General features: G+C 42.2%; 1 protein-coding gene across 2 annotated transcripts in view; it reads right to left on the reverse strand.

Moving 5' to 3' along the window:
* stk32c (serine/threonine kinase 32C) overlaps nucleotides 1–12,449 on the reverse strand; it is a 236,609-nt gene extending 224,160 nt beyond the window's left edge. Inside the window, exon 1 of one of the 2 annotated variants that reach the window (XM_062976100.1) lies at nucleotides 11,821–12,448. In XM_062976100.1, coding sequence (XP_062832170.1) covers nucleotides 11,821–11,914 — 94 coding nt within the window. In that variant the 5' untranslated portion in view covers nucleotides 11,915–12,448. Of the gene's footprint in view, nucleotides 1–11,820 lie in introns of both variants that reach the window. The other variant, XM_062976101.1, reaches the window with a different exon arrangement.
* Nucleotides 12,450–16,802: the final 4,353 nt, after the last annotated feature.

A 16,802-nucleotide genomic window follows, 5' to 3' on the forward strand; every position in this document is an offset into this window, starting at 1 on the left:
AGTGATAATTATTTTGAATGGCTTCTTGAAAGCCTGTTAGCCAGTTCTTAAACATGCCAGGGAGTGTCTTCTTCAGATGGCAACAACTAAACAAGTAACCCTGATGTCACTGTGTATTCTCATTTACTCAGACAACATTAATATTTATTTTAAAAGTTTTACAACAATTTTGTCTAATCCTCTTAATATACTGCTTTCCCTCCTTGATGACAGACTATAACTGCCATCATCCTTGATCATTGCCCATGATTCATGTTGGTGAAAAGAGTTGAAGTCCAAAACATCTTGAGGCCACCAGAGTAAAGAAAGCTGCTTCAAAGGTCCTTTCTTGCTAAAGGTTTAGCATAGGTGACATTTCTTTCTCTAATGTAAGAATGAGGAAGTCTGACCCTCTAAATACTATTGGACTTCGTTTGGCAAGGCTAACTATGTCTGATGAGAGTTGCAATTCAATCATATTTAAGAGACACTTTTCCACTCAACCCTACTCTAAATTAATTAATGTTTTCGAACTGCTAGGTTGGCAGAAGCTGGGGGTCACAGCGGGGGCTTACCCCGTTCCCCCGATTCAAACCACCAACTTTTTCGGTCAGCAAATTCAGCAGCTCAGTGGTTTAACCCGCTGTGCCACCGGGGCTCTGACTATGAAAACCCAGTTCAGATAAGATAATGTGGATTATCTGGCAGTGTAGAATGAGCTTAAGGCCACATCTACACTGCAATATAATCCAGTTTCTGAATCCAGATTCTCTGCCTTGAACTGGATTATATGGCAGTGTAAACTTATATAATCCAGTTTGAATCAGATAATCTGAATTCAGAAACTGGATTACATGACAGTGTAGATCCAGCCTAAATCTCCTCAAACTAATTCCATATTGAATCATGGGTGCTAAAATGGAATCACGGAACTACAACTGTGCAATATGGAAAGGCTTGTTTGCTTTGCAATATGGAAAGGCCCCAGAGCTTCTGCCAGTTCTTTGCTCAGTTAGACCTCACAGGTCCCTTCTACACAGCTGTATAAAATACACATTATCTGCTTTAAACTGAATTATATGTCAATGTAGAATAAGATAATCCAGTTCAAATCAAATAATGTGGATTTTCTGCTTTGATAACCTAGATTAACTGGTAGTGTAGAAGGGACCATAGGCAGCTCAAGGAAGATTGAGGCTGATGTAGGTTACATGTATGCAGTTCATGAACAGAGAAGTTGGGGTGAACATAATTCGTCATCTGATTTACCCAAGCAAAAGCTGTTCCACTGTCCCAGCAAACAAAAGCTTCTGTTCCTTCTGCTCTCCCTCTCTAAAGTTTCAGGTCCACATTTTGCCAGTTCACATTAGACTGACAGAAGCTATCACAGCATCCAGAAGCTGGAAAATCACAACAAAACAGCTCTTGAAGAGAGATGTTGGACAACACAAAACACAATAGGGGTGCATCTATAGAGCACAGTGAATGCAGTTTGACTCCACTTTGTTTGCCATGGCTCAATGCTATGAAATCATCAGAATTGTATCATCAGCCCCCGATGGCGTAGAGGGGTAAATAGTGACTTGAAGGTTGGGTGGCTGACCTGAAAGCCACCAGGTTCGAATCCCACACGGGGAGAGCGCGGATGAGCTCCAGCTCCATGCAGGGACATGAGAGAAGCCTCCCACAAGGATGGTAAAAACATCAAAACATCCGGGCGTCCCCTGGGCAACGTCCTTGCAGACGGCCAATTCTCTCACACCAGAAGCGACTCAGGTTGCTTCTGACACGGAAAAAAAAAATCAGAATTGTAGTTTTGTAACATCTCTAGCCAAAAATGCACCAAGTACTTCCAGGATTCCATAGCATTGAGCCATGGCAATCAAAGTGATGTCAAACTGCGCTAATTCTACCTTGCAGATGTGTCCTAAGATACATTGGCTCATCTTGATGATGATGCAAGATACATTGCATTATCTTGATTTTTCACACCAGATCTTGGAAAGGTTATTTTTGAGAATGACCACCCCAGAATCTATGGCCATGGAAATTCTGGAAGTGGGTGTCCCAAAGGTCAACTTCTTCAAGCTCTAGTCATAGGAAACAGGGGATGGCTAAATTTGGGTTTGAATCCAAAGCTTTGAAACATTAATTTTCTATTACACTTTCCTCCTTCTAAATGAGTGTGGAATTGTTCCCTCTTTCAAAAAAAAAAAAGAAGCAAATACCAATATCTCTAGTTAAAACACATGGTGCTGTCAAATCAAAGAAAAACCTTTCCTCTGTGTGGGGAAATGCAACCCTAAAGGAACCAAAAATAGAAAATGCCTTCCCATCCATGGAGCCTGATTATACAACATACGTTACAGCATGGTAAACTAGACGCATCAGAAATAGAAACACATGGCCTATGCAGTTAAAAGGAGTCATCATCCTTCTCCTTTAAACCTGTTTACTTCATTAGGGCTAGGTAACTTGTTGGTGTGTGGGGGGGAGATAATTCTAACTCATTCAGATAATTTGCTTTTATATTTCATGTTCCTCATTCAAATCAAGGCGTTCTTGCCCTCTTCTCGCATGAAGAAACTCATATACTAAACTCCGATTTTTGACAAATGATGCTGGGCAGGTATATATTTCCAACAAATCTGAAAGCATTGTTTCATGGCTCACATAAAACAGGCGGCTATCTGTGATTTCCTTAAATATCATGTAGTTATCCAGCTAGACTGAATGTAGCTGTCTTATCGAAAAATGGAAATTATATTCATCTCACCCTAATTCTCTCTACTTGTGCTTGTACTTTGGGATGACATACTTACAGAACACCAGAAAGATATGCAGGCATACATTTTAAAAAAATAATAACCTGCAATAAGTCTTTCTGTTTTATCTTTTCAAAAGTGCTCTATCAGGCACTCCCAAATCCACTCAGTTGTAAGTGGAGGGGAAAATTGGTGGGGGGGGTATGCTACTGTTGGAGGAGAGCAAGAGTCAGAAGGAGAGGGAGAGAAGCAAGAAAAAAAGGAGACGCTAGCATGTTGCCCTCACTCTCACTTTCTCGGCCTTGAGAGGATTCCCAGGTTAGGGCAGAGAAGACTGACCTAGCGGCACACACGAGAGAGCGAGAAAGAGAAGGAGAGTTCCCCAAAGCTATTATTATTATTATCTCCCATTGCCACACATCAGTTGTAATGGGAAAGCAGCCTTTTGTAAGACCCTGTTTAATCCCAAAGTAGTAATAGTAGTAGTAGTAGTAGTTGTTGTTGTTACTATTATTATTATTATTAGCTCCCATTGCCACACATCAGTTGTAATGGGAGAGCAGCCCTTTGTAAAACCCTGTTTAGTAGTAGTAGTTGTTGTTGTTATTAAAGCTATTAGGGACAGTTTTTTGGGTCTCACACTCTGCTTTTTGTATTTTTTTTTCAACCTCCGCCCCCTCCTCTTCCTTTTTTTTTTACACGAGCATTAACAAAATCCACGGATAATAGCACAGTCCAACCAAAAGAAATTGTCTTGGTGTCTTTGTTTTTAGGCCTGTTCCTGGGGTTATTTGGGGTGCTGATTCAGAAAATTGCATTGGATAGACCACATCAGCTCTAGATTATTATATATGGTTTTCTGTGGGTGAGCAGGTGGCGACTACTGGATGACATATGTTCTGTATCAGAACTAGAGCTGATGTGGTCTATCCAATGCAATTTTCTGAATCAGTACCCCCAAATAACCAAACCGAATCTGAAGTTAACCAAAACTGATTCGTAACCCTTGTGGTACTAACATTGGAGAGTGGTCCCTGGTCAGAGTGGTCCCTGGTCAAGTGGTCCCTGGTGAAAAAAGGTTGAGAAATACTGTTCTAGTTGGACTCCTGTTCCCATCAGTCCCATCCAGCATGGATTTGAAGGTTATCATGTGCCTACAAGACATTTCCTAGACCAGACCAAGGTGAATTACAATGCTACTCAGATAATTCAGTTAGTTCCACTGTTGTAAGGGAGTCTCAACACCAAGAACAGTTCCTATTTTATAAAAGCAAGACAGTAAATGCATTACTGCTTTCATAGAAATATTCCACAATCCTCCCCATGCCCTCATGTCATTCTGCTCATCTAAGTAGAGGAAAACAATATCTATCTACCATCTATCTATTTCTCTATCTCTCTATCTATCTTAGTAGGAAAGGGATGAAGACTATATGTTTGACCAATTTCACAGGATCATAACTGCACTAGACCTACCGAACATAGCTAACAGTAAATTATTATTTGAACTCTATTCCTTGCCTAAGAAAACCCTATGAGATTCATTGGATTGCTATAACTGAGCAGCAGACTCAAAGGCACAAACACACATATACAATACCACCTCTGCAAAACCACACTTTTCTCATCCCTGAAGCAGAATATGTCATTTTTAGTGAAGTTGTGTTCCAGTGTGTCAACAAAATAGATTGTCATGAAAGTTTTCAGGGCAAAACAAATGAACACTCCAGTATACGTGACACATTACAGCAAACAAAGACTTGTTAAAGAAGTGTTACACTCCACCACCACTTTGGAGATTTGCTTGGCTGTTAATTTGCACTCTGGCATTCTGTCTTAAGGAACACTGGAAACAAGCTTCAAACTAAGAAAATTAGTTCAGTTTCTCTCATTCAGTAAGCCTACTGGGAAAAGGGAGTCCACAAGCAAAGAGTCAATCAAGTTCTAGCCTTATACAGAAAGCTGGAAGCAAAGTAACATTCAAAGATATTGGTGTTTTGCATTTTTTTGACAAAACAAAACTGACCTTAATATTTCTCTGCAGAATTTTAAATTTTACCACTTATTACACACTTTGGTCATCAAAACAGAACGAGAAGGTTAATATTTCCTCCACTGTTTAGGTGTATTGACATCATATCATTCTATCAGTTCTGTACCATTTTGTCATAACTCTATCTTAAGGAATCCTGATGTATGAGGTTTGATGAGATAGTAAACTTTCTTTGCTAAAGAACTTTATTCCATTCTCTGGACTACAATTCAATTGAGGATTATATTGGTTTAATTCTATAGTGCAAACAGTCACTTCAGATACCTGTTGAGTGAGTTAATTTAGAGTTCTCTAAGTACAAAATCCAAGAACTGCTGATATAACTGTGTAGTACAAATATACCCAAAGTTGCTAAGTATGTATATTGCAGGAGAGACCTGAAGTTCATAATAAGCCAGCCTGCACACAGACGGTCCTAGGTTTCAATCCTTAGTATTTCTAGGTAAAACTGAACAAGACCTTTGTCTGAGATGCCCTTCCAGTTAATATAGACAGTATTAAACTATATGGACCAGTGGTCTAATTAGGAAAAAGCAACCTTGCATGGAAAACAGTAGTTTAAATGTATGTTACTCATTGAAGATTCACAACCAGAAGAACAAAAGTTAAACCCTGTGTGGTGTAATGAAAAATAAATTTCATAAATGGATCTTCAAATACTTCCATGTCTCTATCCAAGGTGAAATCTGTAGCAACTGGCTTGCATCTGAGTTCGAGAAAAGCGCAAACAGTAACACGTTTAGAACTATCCCACTATGTGTTAAGTAGAACCTAAAAATTGTGGGCCCTCCAATATCATGAAAGGAGGAGAAGGGCTAAAGACAAGCATTGGAAACATTCCAAGAGAACGGGCTACAGGGAAATGCACATAGCAAAAGAGATTCTTAATTTCCAGAAAGGTTTTGATTAGGAATGAAATTCAAGCAAAATCTGTTGGAAAAAAAACCAGACAAATTGAAATTGAATCCAGACAAGACAGAGATCCTCCTGGTCAGTCGAAAGACCAAAAAGGGTATAGGGTTATAGCTTGTTCTGGATAGGGTTACACTCCCCCTGAATACGCAAGTTTGCAACTTGGGAGTTATCCTAGATTCATCACTGAGCATGGAACGCCAGATTTCGGCGGTGGCTAGGAGAGTATTTGCACATTTAACACTTGTGCGCCAGTTGCGCCTGTACCTTGGGAAGTCAGACTTCGTCACCATGGTCCACGCTCTCATTACATCTCGTATAGACTGCAATGCATTCTACATGGGGTTGCCTTTGAAGACAGTTGAACTTCCAAGTATAGTAGAGCCCTGCTTAACCGAGCTCCGCTAATCCGACATTCTGCATTATATGAGGCTCCCCGCACCTCGCTTGCTCACCTTTGAGGAGGAGGAGGATGCAAAGGAGGAGGTGGTGGTGGAGAGGGAAGCAAATGCATCAGCAGAGGCAGTGGCAGAGGCAGCCATGGAAGAGGAAACTCCAGTAGGCTTTTTGAGAAGCACAGAGCATGCTGCTAAGCAGTGGCACACCCCCTGCTTACCTGGGCCAGGGCGCCTGCCAAAGGGAGAAGTTTCCCCCCTCTAAAGGCGCCTGGGCCTTTAGAGAAGCGCGGAGTGCATTGCTAAGCAGTGGCACACCCCGCACTTCCCTAAGCCGGGGTGCTTGCCCACAGACCCAGTTATCCGACAGATCTGGGTATCCGATATTCGGTCCGCCTGTTTAAATCGGATAACCGGAACTCTACTGTACTCCAACGGGCAGGAGCCTGCATGCTAGCTGGAGGGGCATACAGGGAGCATACAAGCCCCATGTTACCTCAGCTCCGCTGGCTGCCAGTCTGCTACCGAGCACAATTCAAACTGCTAGCTTTAGCCTATAAAACCCTGAATGGTTCCAGCCCAGCTTACCTGTCTCACTGCATTCCCCGTATGAATCAGGATGAACGTTAAGATCTTCTTCGGAGGCCCTGCTCTGGATCCCACCTCCTTCGCAAGTGCAGCTGGTGGGAACGAGAAGCAGGGCCTTCTCAGTGGTGGCCCCTAGACTACAGAATCCTCTTTCTAGTGATGTGAGATCAGCCTCCTCCTTCCTGGCATTCAGAAAACAAGTAAAATCCTGGCTCTGTGACTGTAACTGGAATGACTAATGGACTCTGATTATGGACTTTGTGGTTGCTTTGATTGCCGTTTTAAATCCTGTTTTAATTGTATTTATATGTTGGGTTGTTGTATGTTTTCTGGGCTATATGGCCATGTTCCAGAAGTATTCTCTCCTGACGTTTCATCCACATCTATGGCAGGCATTCTCAGAGGGTGTAAGGATGCCTGCCATAGATGTGGGCGAAACGTCAGGAAAGAATACTTCTGGAACATGGCCATACAGCCCGGAAAACATACAACAACCCTGTGATCCTGGCCATGAAAGCCTTCGACAACATATTTATATGTTATCGTTTATGTTTATGATTTAATGTTTAATGTATTTATAATTTGTTATGTCTATGTTTTGATGTGGCATCAAAATGTGCCAAGTTGTAAGTTGTTCAGAGTCCCCCTTGGGGTGAGATAGGGCGGGATAGAAATACAGTAAGTAAATAAATAAATACCCTTCAAACAACCAAGATCTTAAACATCCCCCTTTCCAGTTCTTTTTACAACTTATGTTGTTATTTGCTGGCAACTCTACTTCAACCTACAGATACCCTATGAATCCATGAGCCCAGATTATCAGGTATTGCAATTTGGGATATGGCTTCCATTATCAAGTTAATCCATCTGTAATGTGGTTTCTCTCCTCTCAAATTGTCCTTTACTTTAGCAAGCATTATCATATTTTTCAATGAATTATGTTGTCTTGTGATATGTCCAAAGTATAACAGGCTCATTTTGACTTCTAGGCAGACAGATCAACTACGGGTATGAAATGAAATATGATCAATTGAGCAATTCAGAGGAAATTTGCTAACAGTTGTATAATGTGGAGTCTTTGAAATGACTTGATCAATAAGGTGGGGAGGGGGCTGGCTGTTTTCTAACACTTTTGTTTAAATCAAACACAGTAAAGGTGTTTTGTTCAAAGGAAATCTATATTCATCTTGGAAAATATTATTTGCCAGCCTTCTTGTTTCCAAAATGATAAATGGTCAGTATTTTAAGACTTATTTGTTGTCTTCAGAATCTAATGGTTTGTGTAAAGGTTCATTTTTCTTAGAATTTTATATTTCCATTTCTACTCCAAATTGTCACTGAGCTGGTTTCTGCATGTCACGAGTGATTTATGATATTTTCCCTAGTGTTTCTTATCACAGAAATAGCCGTAGTAATAGCATACGACAAAGAAGAACACAGAAGATCATCGGGATGCCTCTTGAGCTAGCGCATGTGTCTGTGTATTCAAGCCACCTGTTGACTTATGATGAGTGATCCTATGCATTTCTTAGGGTTTTCTTAAGCAAGGAATATCCAGAGGTGGTTCCTTCCTCTGAAATACCCATTCATGATTTTGCAGAGGAAACAAATAATATAAGAGTCAGATAAGGAAGCCTAGTTGTTCATAATATGTTCTGCCCTAGTCTGTATGTATTTCTTTATGAAGCTATTCCAAATTGAAGTGTGCCTCTCGGATTATTTAAACAAGTCTGAAAAGCCATGGATATAGATTATAACTATGCAGAAGCAAGAAGAGAACACATGAAACAATGTGCTCTGTTTTCTTTGTCTGTGAAACTTTAGAAGAATCAGTGTTTATTTGAGAAAGGGGAAGTATATGGTCCATACAACCATATTCTTAATTATAAAAAATAATCTATATTGTTGGGTTGCTGTGAGTTTTCCCAGCTGTATGGCCATGTTCTAGAAGTATTCTGTCCTGACATTTCACCTACATCTATCGCAGGCATCCTCAGAGGTTGTGAGGTCTGCTGGAAATTAGGCAAGTGGGGTTTATATATCGGTGGAATGTCCAGGGTGGGAGAAACCATGAAAATGAACAAAATCTGGCAACCAGTATTTTAAAAAACCTCTAAAATCAGAACAGTAAATAAAAAACAACAATCAGAAAACAGGGGAATTCAAGGCAAGATACAATCAGGGCCAGCTAACACCTCCCAACAAAGGATTCCCCAGGCAGGAAGCAGCCAGGCTTTGAAGCTGCAAGGCTACCCAATGGTAATCAAGGTGGCCAATTGCAACATTCACACTTGTCTCAAACAAACAAGAGTTCTTTCTCCCACCCTGGACATTCCACAGATATATAAATCCCACTTGCCTAATTTCCAACAGACCTCAACACCTCTGAGGATGCCTGCCATAGATGTGGGCAAAACATAAGGTGAGAATGCTTCTGGAAAATGGCCATAAAGCCCAAAAAACTCACAGCAACCCAATGGTTCCGGCCATGAAAGCCTTCAACAACAAATCTATATAGCTGCTTCTTAAACTATTATTATTTTTATTTTATTTTATTTTATTTTATTTCTTATCCGCCTCTCCTAATGGCTCGAGGTGGGTCACAGGCAGCACAGTCAAAACACACAAACATTGCAAAAGATTTATAAGCGCACATATCAAAATGTGAGTTTATAAAAGATACCTAAACAATGGTCCCTGGCCCCAAATTGAGTCCCGTTAGTTCAATGTTGGAGTCATGAAAGCTTTGGCAACAATAAAAGGTTTGTGAATGCCATCCATTTGCACAAACCTGTTAGCAATAAAGTGTAGTGTTTACAGTGGACTCTGCAGAAAATTCTTCAGCTAGATTACACCAAAAGGAAAATCTGTCTGTTTAACAAGCCTTGCAAATACTGATTTATTATCAGTAAACACTTGATATGTATACTTATTTTATATACCTACATACCTGGGATCTCATAACAATTTTGAGGTGGGAAAAGTTTAAGAAGTGCTGGTCTATATAACTAAAATCAGTTTTCAAATGAGGTCTATACAGTCCAAACCCCACTACCAAGCCTTCACAGTTCTTCCACTTTATAATTCCCTGCCATTAACATGTGCAAATGTATAAACCTATTAGCCCTTAACGGTTTTATTCTGCAGCAGTCAAGAGACAGAAACGACAGTATCACCCGTCTGGGAGAAGAAATACGGCTGGAATGTTCTTAGATTTGGGCAGCTGGCATCTTTGCACCAAGGGGTGCCAGTGTGGTGTAATGCTATGACTCTTTGACTCTGGGGACCGGAATTCGAATTCCTTCTCAGCCATGGTGACCCTTGGGTGGCTTTCCACCAGTCACACCCTCTCACGGACACACAGAGAAGCAAAGGGGAACCGTCCTCTGAACAAATCTTGAGAAGAAAACCCTGTGATCAGCACACTTGAAGGCACGCAAACAATGAAGGCCATCTTCAGGTCTGCATCTGATAGGGATGCAAGTTTCCGAAAAAGCTAGTTGTGCCCTGTGATGAACACACACTCAGATGCTTCCTTAAGACTGGCACGCACATCCTGACAGAGGAAGTGGAGTGAGGTCTTTGTCCCCCTCAAGAGGCAGAGAGTGTCAATCCCGACTTGCTCTTTCAGGATGCTTCAAATAACATCTTTTTGTAAAATATATTTCTCGTTACTAGTAGTCAGCAAGTGGCTATTTTCTTTGCTCAGGGATCGGAGTATCTCAGACACTTGTCCCTTCGATTCAAGAGCGTCCAGAGTTTGCTGATACAGTACTTCTGACTCTGGGTGCATCTACATTAGAGAAGTAACACAGTTCAGCACCACTGAAACTGCCCTGGCTCAATGCTGTGGAATCAAAGCATGCTACGGAATGGTAGCATTGTAGTTAATTATTATTTACTACAATTCAGTCTGAGCTGAATGCACAATGCACAATGGAAGACCTTACAGCAACACTAGAGACACTTGAAGTGGCCAGGTTCTAATCAAAGAAAATTTAGTATAATGCCAAGTTTTAAACTTTGTGGTTTTTTAAATACATTATAACTGTATTCTCAGTTTGCTTCTGACACTATAGTTTATTATTATTTATTTATTTATTCATAAGTATACAATCACACACAACTTTAACACACAACGTGCAATAAATCAATTCAATGATTAGTCATATTTATTTTAATACATTTAATCTCTACGTTTACTCACCACCTTGGGTACATGGATTAATTCATAATATTAATTATTCTTATACTAACCTCTTCTTCCAAAATGCTACTACAGCCTTCGACAACTACTCCATGTTGATATGTTTTTATTCCCTTTTCTTTGACAAATATATTCTAAGATTTCACCCTATATTGCCTCAAAATAATTTATTTTGGCATTTTATTTCAAAAGTCAATTTATTGGGTTGCTATGAGTTTTCTGAGCTGTGTGGCCATATTCCAGAGGCATTCTCTTCTGACATTTCACCCACATCTATGGCAGGCATCCTCAGAGGTTGTGAGGTATATTGGAAACTAGTCAAGTGAGATTTATATATCTGTGAAAGGTCCAGGGTGGGATAAAGAACTCTTCTCTGTTGGAGGCAAATGTGAATGTTGCAATTAATCACCTTGATTAATATTGAAAAGCCTCCCAACAAAAGATTCCCCCAGGCAGGAGTTAGCCAGGCTTTGAAGCTGCAAGGCTGTTCAAGGTGATTAATTGCAACTGTGACACTTGCTTCAAACAGACAAGAGTTCTTTCTCCCAACCTGGACATTCCAGAGATGTATAAACCCCACTTGCCTAGTTTCCAACAGACCTCACAACCTCTGAGGATGCCTGCCATAGATGTGGGCGAAACGTCAGGAGAGAATGCTTCGGGAACATGGCCATACAGCCCGGAAAACTCAGTGGTTCCGGCCATGAAAGCCTTCGACAAGAGTCAGCGTATAGTTGATAGCGATATTCCACCCCTTTTTGGGCCAATCCTCAAGTTTGACAAGGTCTGCCAAAGCGTGCTGGTCTTAGCCTTGAACCTGGGCAGTTCATGTGGTGTCAAAATGAATGAACCCTACAGTGTGGACGGCGCAGCCCTTGTTCGCACGTCTCCCCCAGCCCAGCCTGCATGCTTTGGACTCACCATCCTCCTTCTCGTCGAAGACGGGTCTCTTGGAGGAGGACGAGAAGGAAGTGCTGGCGCCCATCCTCTTCTTCCACTTGCTCCAGTGAAACATTGGCGGCGGGGGCGAGATGGCATGCCCTCCAAAGTCCCCGGGAGCTGCCGCCAGCCGGGGTCGGCGGCGGAGGAGGCGGAGATCGAGAGAAGGGGCTCCAGAAGGAGAGAAGGAGCGAGGGAGATCCTCCCAAGAGTGTCCGTGACGCTTCTGAAGGGGCTCAGCGCTCGCTCCCTTTTGTCTGAGACCCGAAGAGGAGGAAGAGGAGGGGGATGACCGCGCTCGCCAAAGCCTCCCCGACTTGCCTGGCTCTCTTCTCACCCAAAATCATGGAGACGGACCCTCCTGCCCCTCCTTCCCTCCTTCTTCCCCGCCCCTAAATCAAACGGGGAAAGCGAACAAGGCAACGGGGAGCCTCCTGGCTTCCTTGAAGCGCCCTAACCGGGGAAGAAAGGCACCGCTGGGTCCCAAAGGCGGGCGGGCGCGCCCTTCTCTCCTCCGCCCCCTTTCGCTTTCTTGGAATGGCCAGGCGCTCCGGAGAACGATTCCTTGACCCGCCGTGCCGTGCGCTGCCCGCCCGCCCGCGACTCGCCCTGCCTCCCTTGGCGGCTAGGGGGCGCTCGAGAGCGGCTTACCTTTAACCTTCTGAGATCACGGAGACGCTGCTTGCTGGAGGACGAGGAGGAGAAAGGGGGCAATTCCTGGGAGAAGCATTGGTTGGGATTGTCCTATGACTTTCCTCCAAGGTCCAGGACTAGTCTATGGAAAAGTGGACCTAGGAAATCCTTGTCTGTATAAAGTAACACATTTAGATTGCCTTGCCATTTAGGGATCGCCTTGTCGCCTACAATTATCTCTATAGCACTTTATTCTACTCTTTTTATGCCTTCCCAAGCACTTTATTTGGATAATGGTTCTGGTACCTACCTCTCCCCTGATTACATTTTACATTGCACTACACGCACTTTCTCCGGCCCAGTCCTTTTTTAGGCGCCTACCCATATAATCCAGTTCAAATCAGATAATCTGTATTTTATAGGCAGTGTGGATCAGGCCAGGAAATCAGAAGACGTTGACTTCTTGGGAGGAGAGCAATGGCCAGCCTTGACAAAATAGTGAAGAGCAGTGACATCACACTGGTAACGAAGGTCCGCATAGTCAAAGCAATGGTATTCCCCATAGGAACCTATGGATGCGAGAGCTGGACCATAAGGAAGACTGAGCGAAGGAAATAGACGCTTTTGATCTCTGGTGCTGGAGGAAAATCCTGATAATGCCTTGGACCGCAAGAAGATCTAACCAGTCCATCCTCCAGGAAATAATGCCTGGCTGCTCACTGGAGGGAAGGATATTAGAGGCAAAGCTGAAGTATTTTGGCCACATCATGAGGAGACAGGAAAGCTTGGAAAAGATCACGATGCTGGGGAAAATGGAAGGTAAAAGGAAGAGAGGCCGACCAAGGGCAAGATGGATGGACGGTATCCTTGAAGTGACTGGGTAGACCTTGAAGGAACTGGGGGCGGTGACAGCCAACAAGGAGCTCTGGCGTGGACTGGTCCATGAGGTCACGAAGAGTCGGAGACGACTAAACGACTGAGCAGAGGAGAGGGAGGGAGTTGAACCAAAGAAAATGAACATTTATTATATACTGTTGAGTAGTTGTCATCACAAACCAGCATGACCAGACAAACTGTGAATCCTATCAAGAATTTCTTGTTACTGCCACTATTTTTATGTACAACAATCTATGGCACGTACATTTACTGATCCTGCATGCTCTGGTGGCATCCTTCCAAACAAAAACTTTGCTAGGCCTTACTTTTGGGAGAGGCCTTATATTTAGCAATTCAGCAAAAGTTCTACTAGGTCTTATTTTCAAGGGATGTCTTAATTTCGGGAAAACAGGGTATGTACCTTCAAAGGTTATGGCACCTACACTTTACCTCTTCTCTTGGAGAAAGCAAGAATAAATTAAAATATCTAAGTAAACTATCATGTGATAGCCCAGCTCTAGCTCCAGATGATATTATTGATAATCAATCCCGCACTTCATTAGGTCCCTATCTCTTATGCACTTTAACTATTATGCTCAAGAACGGGAAACGAAATGTTGGTGGGCAGGAAAAGAAATTTAAAGATGGGCTTAAAGCCAAACTTAAAAACTGAGGCATAGACACTGTCAACTGGGAAGCCCTGGCCCTTGAGCACTCTAATTGGAGGTCAGCTGTGACCAGCAGTGCTGCAGAGTTCGAAGAGGCACGAATGGAGGGCTTAAGGGAGAAATGTGCCAAGATGAAGGCCTGTCAAGCCAACCCTGACCGGGGCTGCCTTCCACCTGGAAACCGATGTCCTCACTGTGGGAGAACATGCAGATCAAGAATAGGTCTCTTCAGCCACCTAAGAACCCACCCCCAAGACACCAGAAATGGAAGACAATCGGCCTCGAACTACGAGGGATCGCCTAAGTAAGTAAGTAAGTTTGTATTGCTATCTTAGTCTCCCCTCCCATGAAGACGATAGAAATTGTGCCTGGGGGTTGGTTGATATTATAAACTACTGTTTTAATATTTTGTTTTATATTGTACTGTTGTTTTTACCTAGGTTATACTGTGAATTGTACATTATGTTTTTGTCTACTCTATTTTAATTGTGTTGTTGGGCCTGGCCCTATGTAAGCTGCCCCGAGTCCCTGCGGAGAGATAGTGGCAGGATATAAAAATAAAGTGAAGATGATGATGATGATGATGATGATGATTATTATTATTATTATTATTATTAGGCCTCCAAGAGCTGTTCCATAGGCTCCGACATGTCACAACTGAAAAGCAGGATGCCTCTGTCCGAGCAATATGGCATTGTGGTCAAGATGCATGGAGGTGTTGGGGAGGTTCTCTTAGTACCTTCCTCCCACTCCTCTTCCAAAGCTCAAGATTAGTTTATGAAAAATTGGATCCAGTAAATCATTGTCTCTAGGCTAACAAGAGCTGTTACATAGGATCCAACATGTCACAAGTGAAAAGCAGGATGTCTCTGTCCAAGCAATATGGTATTGTGGTCAAGATGGCAAATGGTAACAGTGTGGAACAACATACAAGCTTAAGTCCCATTGACATTGCCATGTAAAATCCAGATTTTCTGCTTTGAAATGGATTATATGGAAGTGTAGACTCTGATCATCTGGATTATCTACTTTGATAATCTGGATTACATGGCAGTGTAGACCCAGTCTTTGAGAGGCATGGAAAAGGTGTTTGGGAGGTCCTCTTATGACAGTGGTTCTCAACCTGTGGGTCCCCAGGGGTTTTGGCCTACAACTCTCAAAAATCACATCCAGTTTACCAGCTGTTAGGATTTCTGGGAGTTGAAGGCTAAAACATCTGAGGACCCACTGGTTGAGAACCATTGTCTTAGGATCTACCTCCAAACTGCCTTTCAAAACCCCAAAAGTAGGATGCATATAATAATAATAACAACAACAACAACAACAACAACAACACTTTATTTAAAACCCACCCTCTTTCCCTGAAGGGGCTCAGGGTAGTTTCCAAAGAATAACAAAAATGGCAAACATCCAATGCCTAAAACAGACAAACAGCAATTAAGACATAAATAAAATGAACTCAATATAACTTATAGAACTTAACCAAAATTAACCAAGGAATTAAACTATGTAAACATAATATAACATAAGGAGTCATGCCAATTAAAACACTACATTAAGAGCATAAAAGAGTATAGTAAATCAGCAGGCTGAGGTAGCATATAGCCAAGCAATATCAGATAGTGGTTAAGATGGCAAAAGGTAACATTGAGGAGCAACACCCAAGCATGGGCTCCATCTACACCAGTGGTTCCCAACCTTTTTTTTGACCAGGGCCCACTTTGACCAAGGACCTCTCTCCAACATTAGCACCAAAGGGGTTACAGATCAGTTTTTGGTCAACTTTAGATTTGGTTTGGTGATTTGGGGTGCTTATTCAGAAAATTGCATTGGATAGACCACTTTAGCTCTAGTTTCTGATACAGAACATATGCCATCCAGTAGTCGCTATCTGCTCGCCAACAAAACCATATTCAATAATATAGAGCTGGTGTAGTCTATCCAATGCAATTATCAGTTCTACAGAAAGGAGCGGAAATAAAATGAATAAAATAAAATAAGAGGAAGGAGGTTCACAGACCGGATTTTTGTTCTCACGGCCCACTGATCAGCTGTGGCCCACAGGTTGAGAACCTCTCATCTACACTAACCATTTAATGCAGCTTTGAGAGGCATGGAAGAGGTGTTAGGGAAGTTCTCTTAAGATCTTCCTCCAAATTGCCTTCCAAAGTCCAAGATCGGTCTATGAAAAACTGGATCTAGTAAAGAATTGTTTGTATAAGGCCCCCAAAAGCTGTTCCATAGGTTCCAACATATCACAGCTGAAAAGTAGAATACCTCTATCCAAACAATATGGTACCGTGGTCAAGATGGCCAAAGGTAGCAGTGAGAAGCAACACACAAGCTTGAGCCTCATCTACGCACTGACCATTTAATTCAACATTGAGAGGCATGGAAAAGATGTTCGGGGGTTGTCTTAGGACCTTCCTCCCTTTCCTCTTCCAAAGCTCAAGATTAGTTTATGAAAAACTGGATCTAGTAAATCATTATCTAGGCTACCAAGAGCTGTTCCATAGGCTCCAACATGTCACTGGTGAAAGGCAGGATGCCTCTGTCCAAACAATATGGCATTGTGGTCAAGATAGCAAAAGGTAGTTCTAAGATGCACACTTGAGCTCCATCTACACACTGACCATTTAATGCAGCTATGAGAGACATGGACTAGGTGTTGGTGGGGTTGTCCTATGACTTCCCTCCAAAAACAATTACTCTATAAAAACTGGACCTAGTAAATAACACTATGTAGAACTGTGTTTGTTCCTTGGTTATCAATGTCATTTCCTAATG

Source organism: Anolis carolinensis, chromosome 3, assembly GCF_035594765.1.
Source record: "Anolis carolinensis isolate JA03-04 chromosome 3, rAnoCar3.1.pri, whole genome shotgun sequence".
NCBI lineage: Eukaryota > Metazoa > Chordata > Lepidosauria > Squamata > Dactyloidae > Anolis > Anolis carolinensis.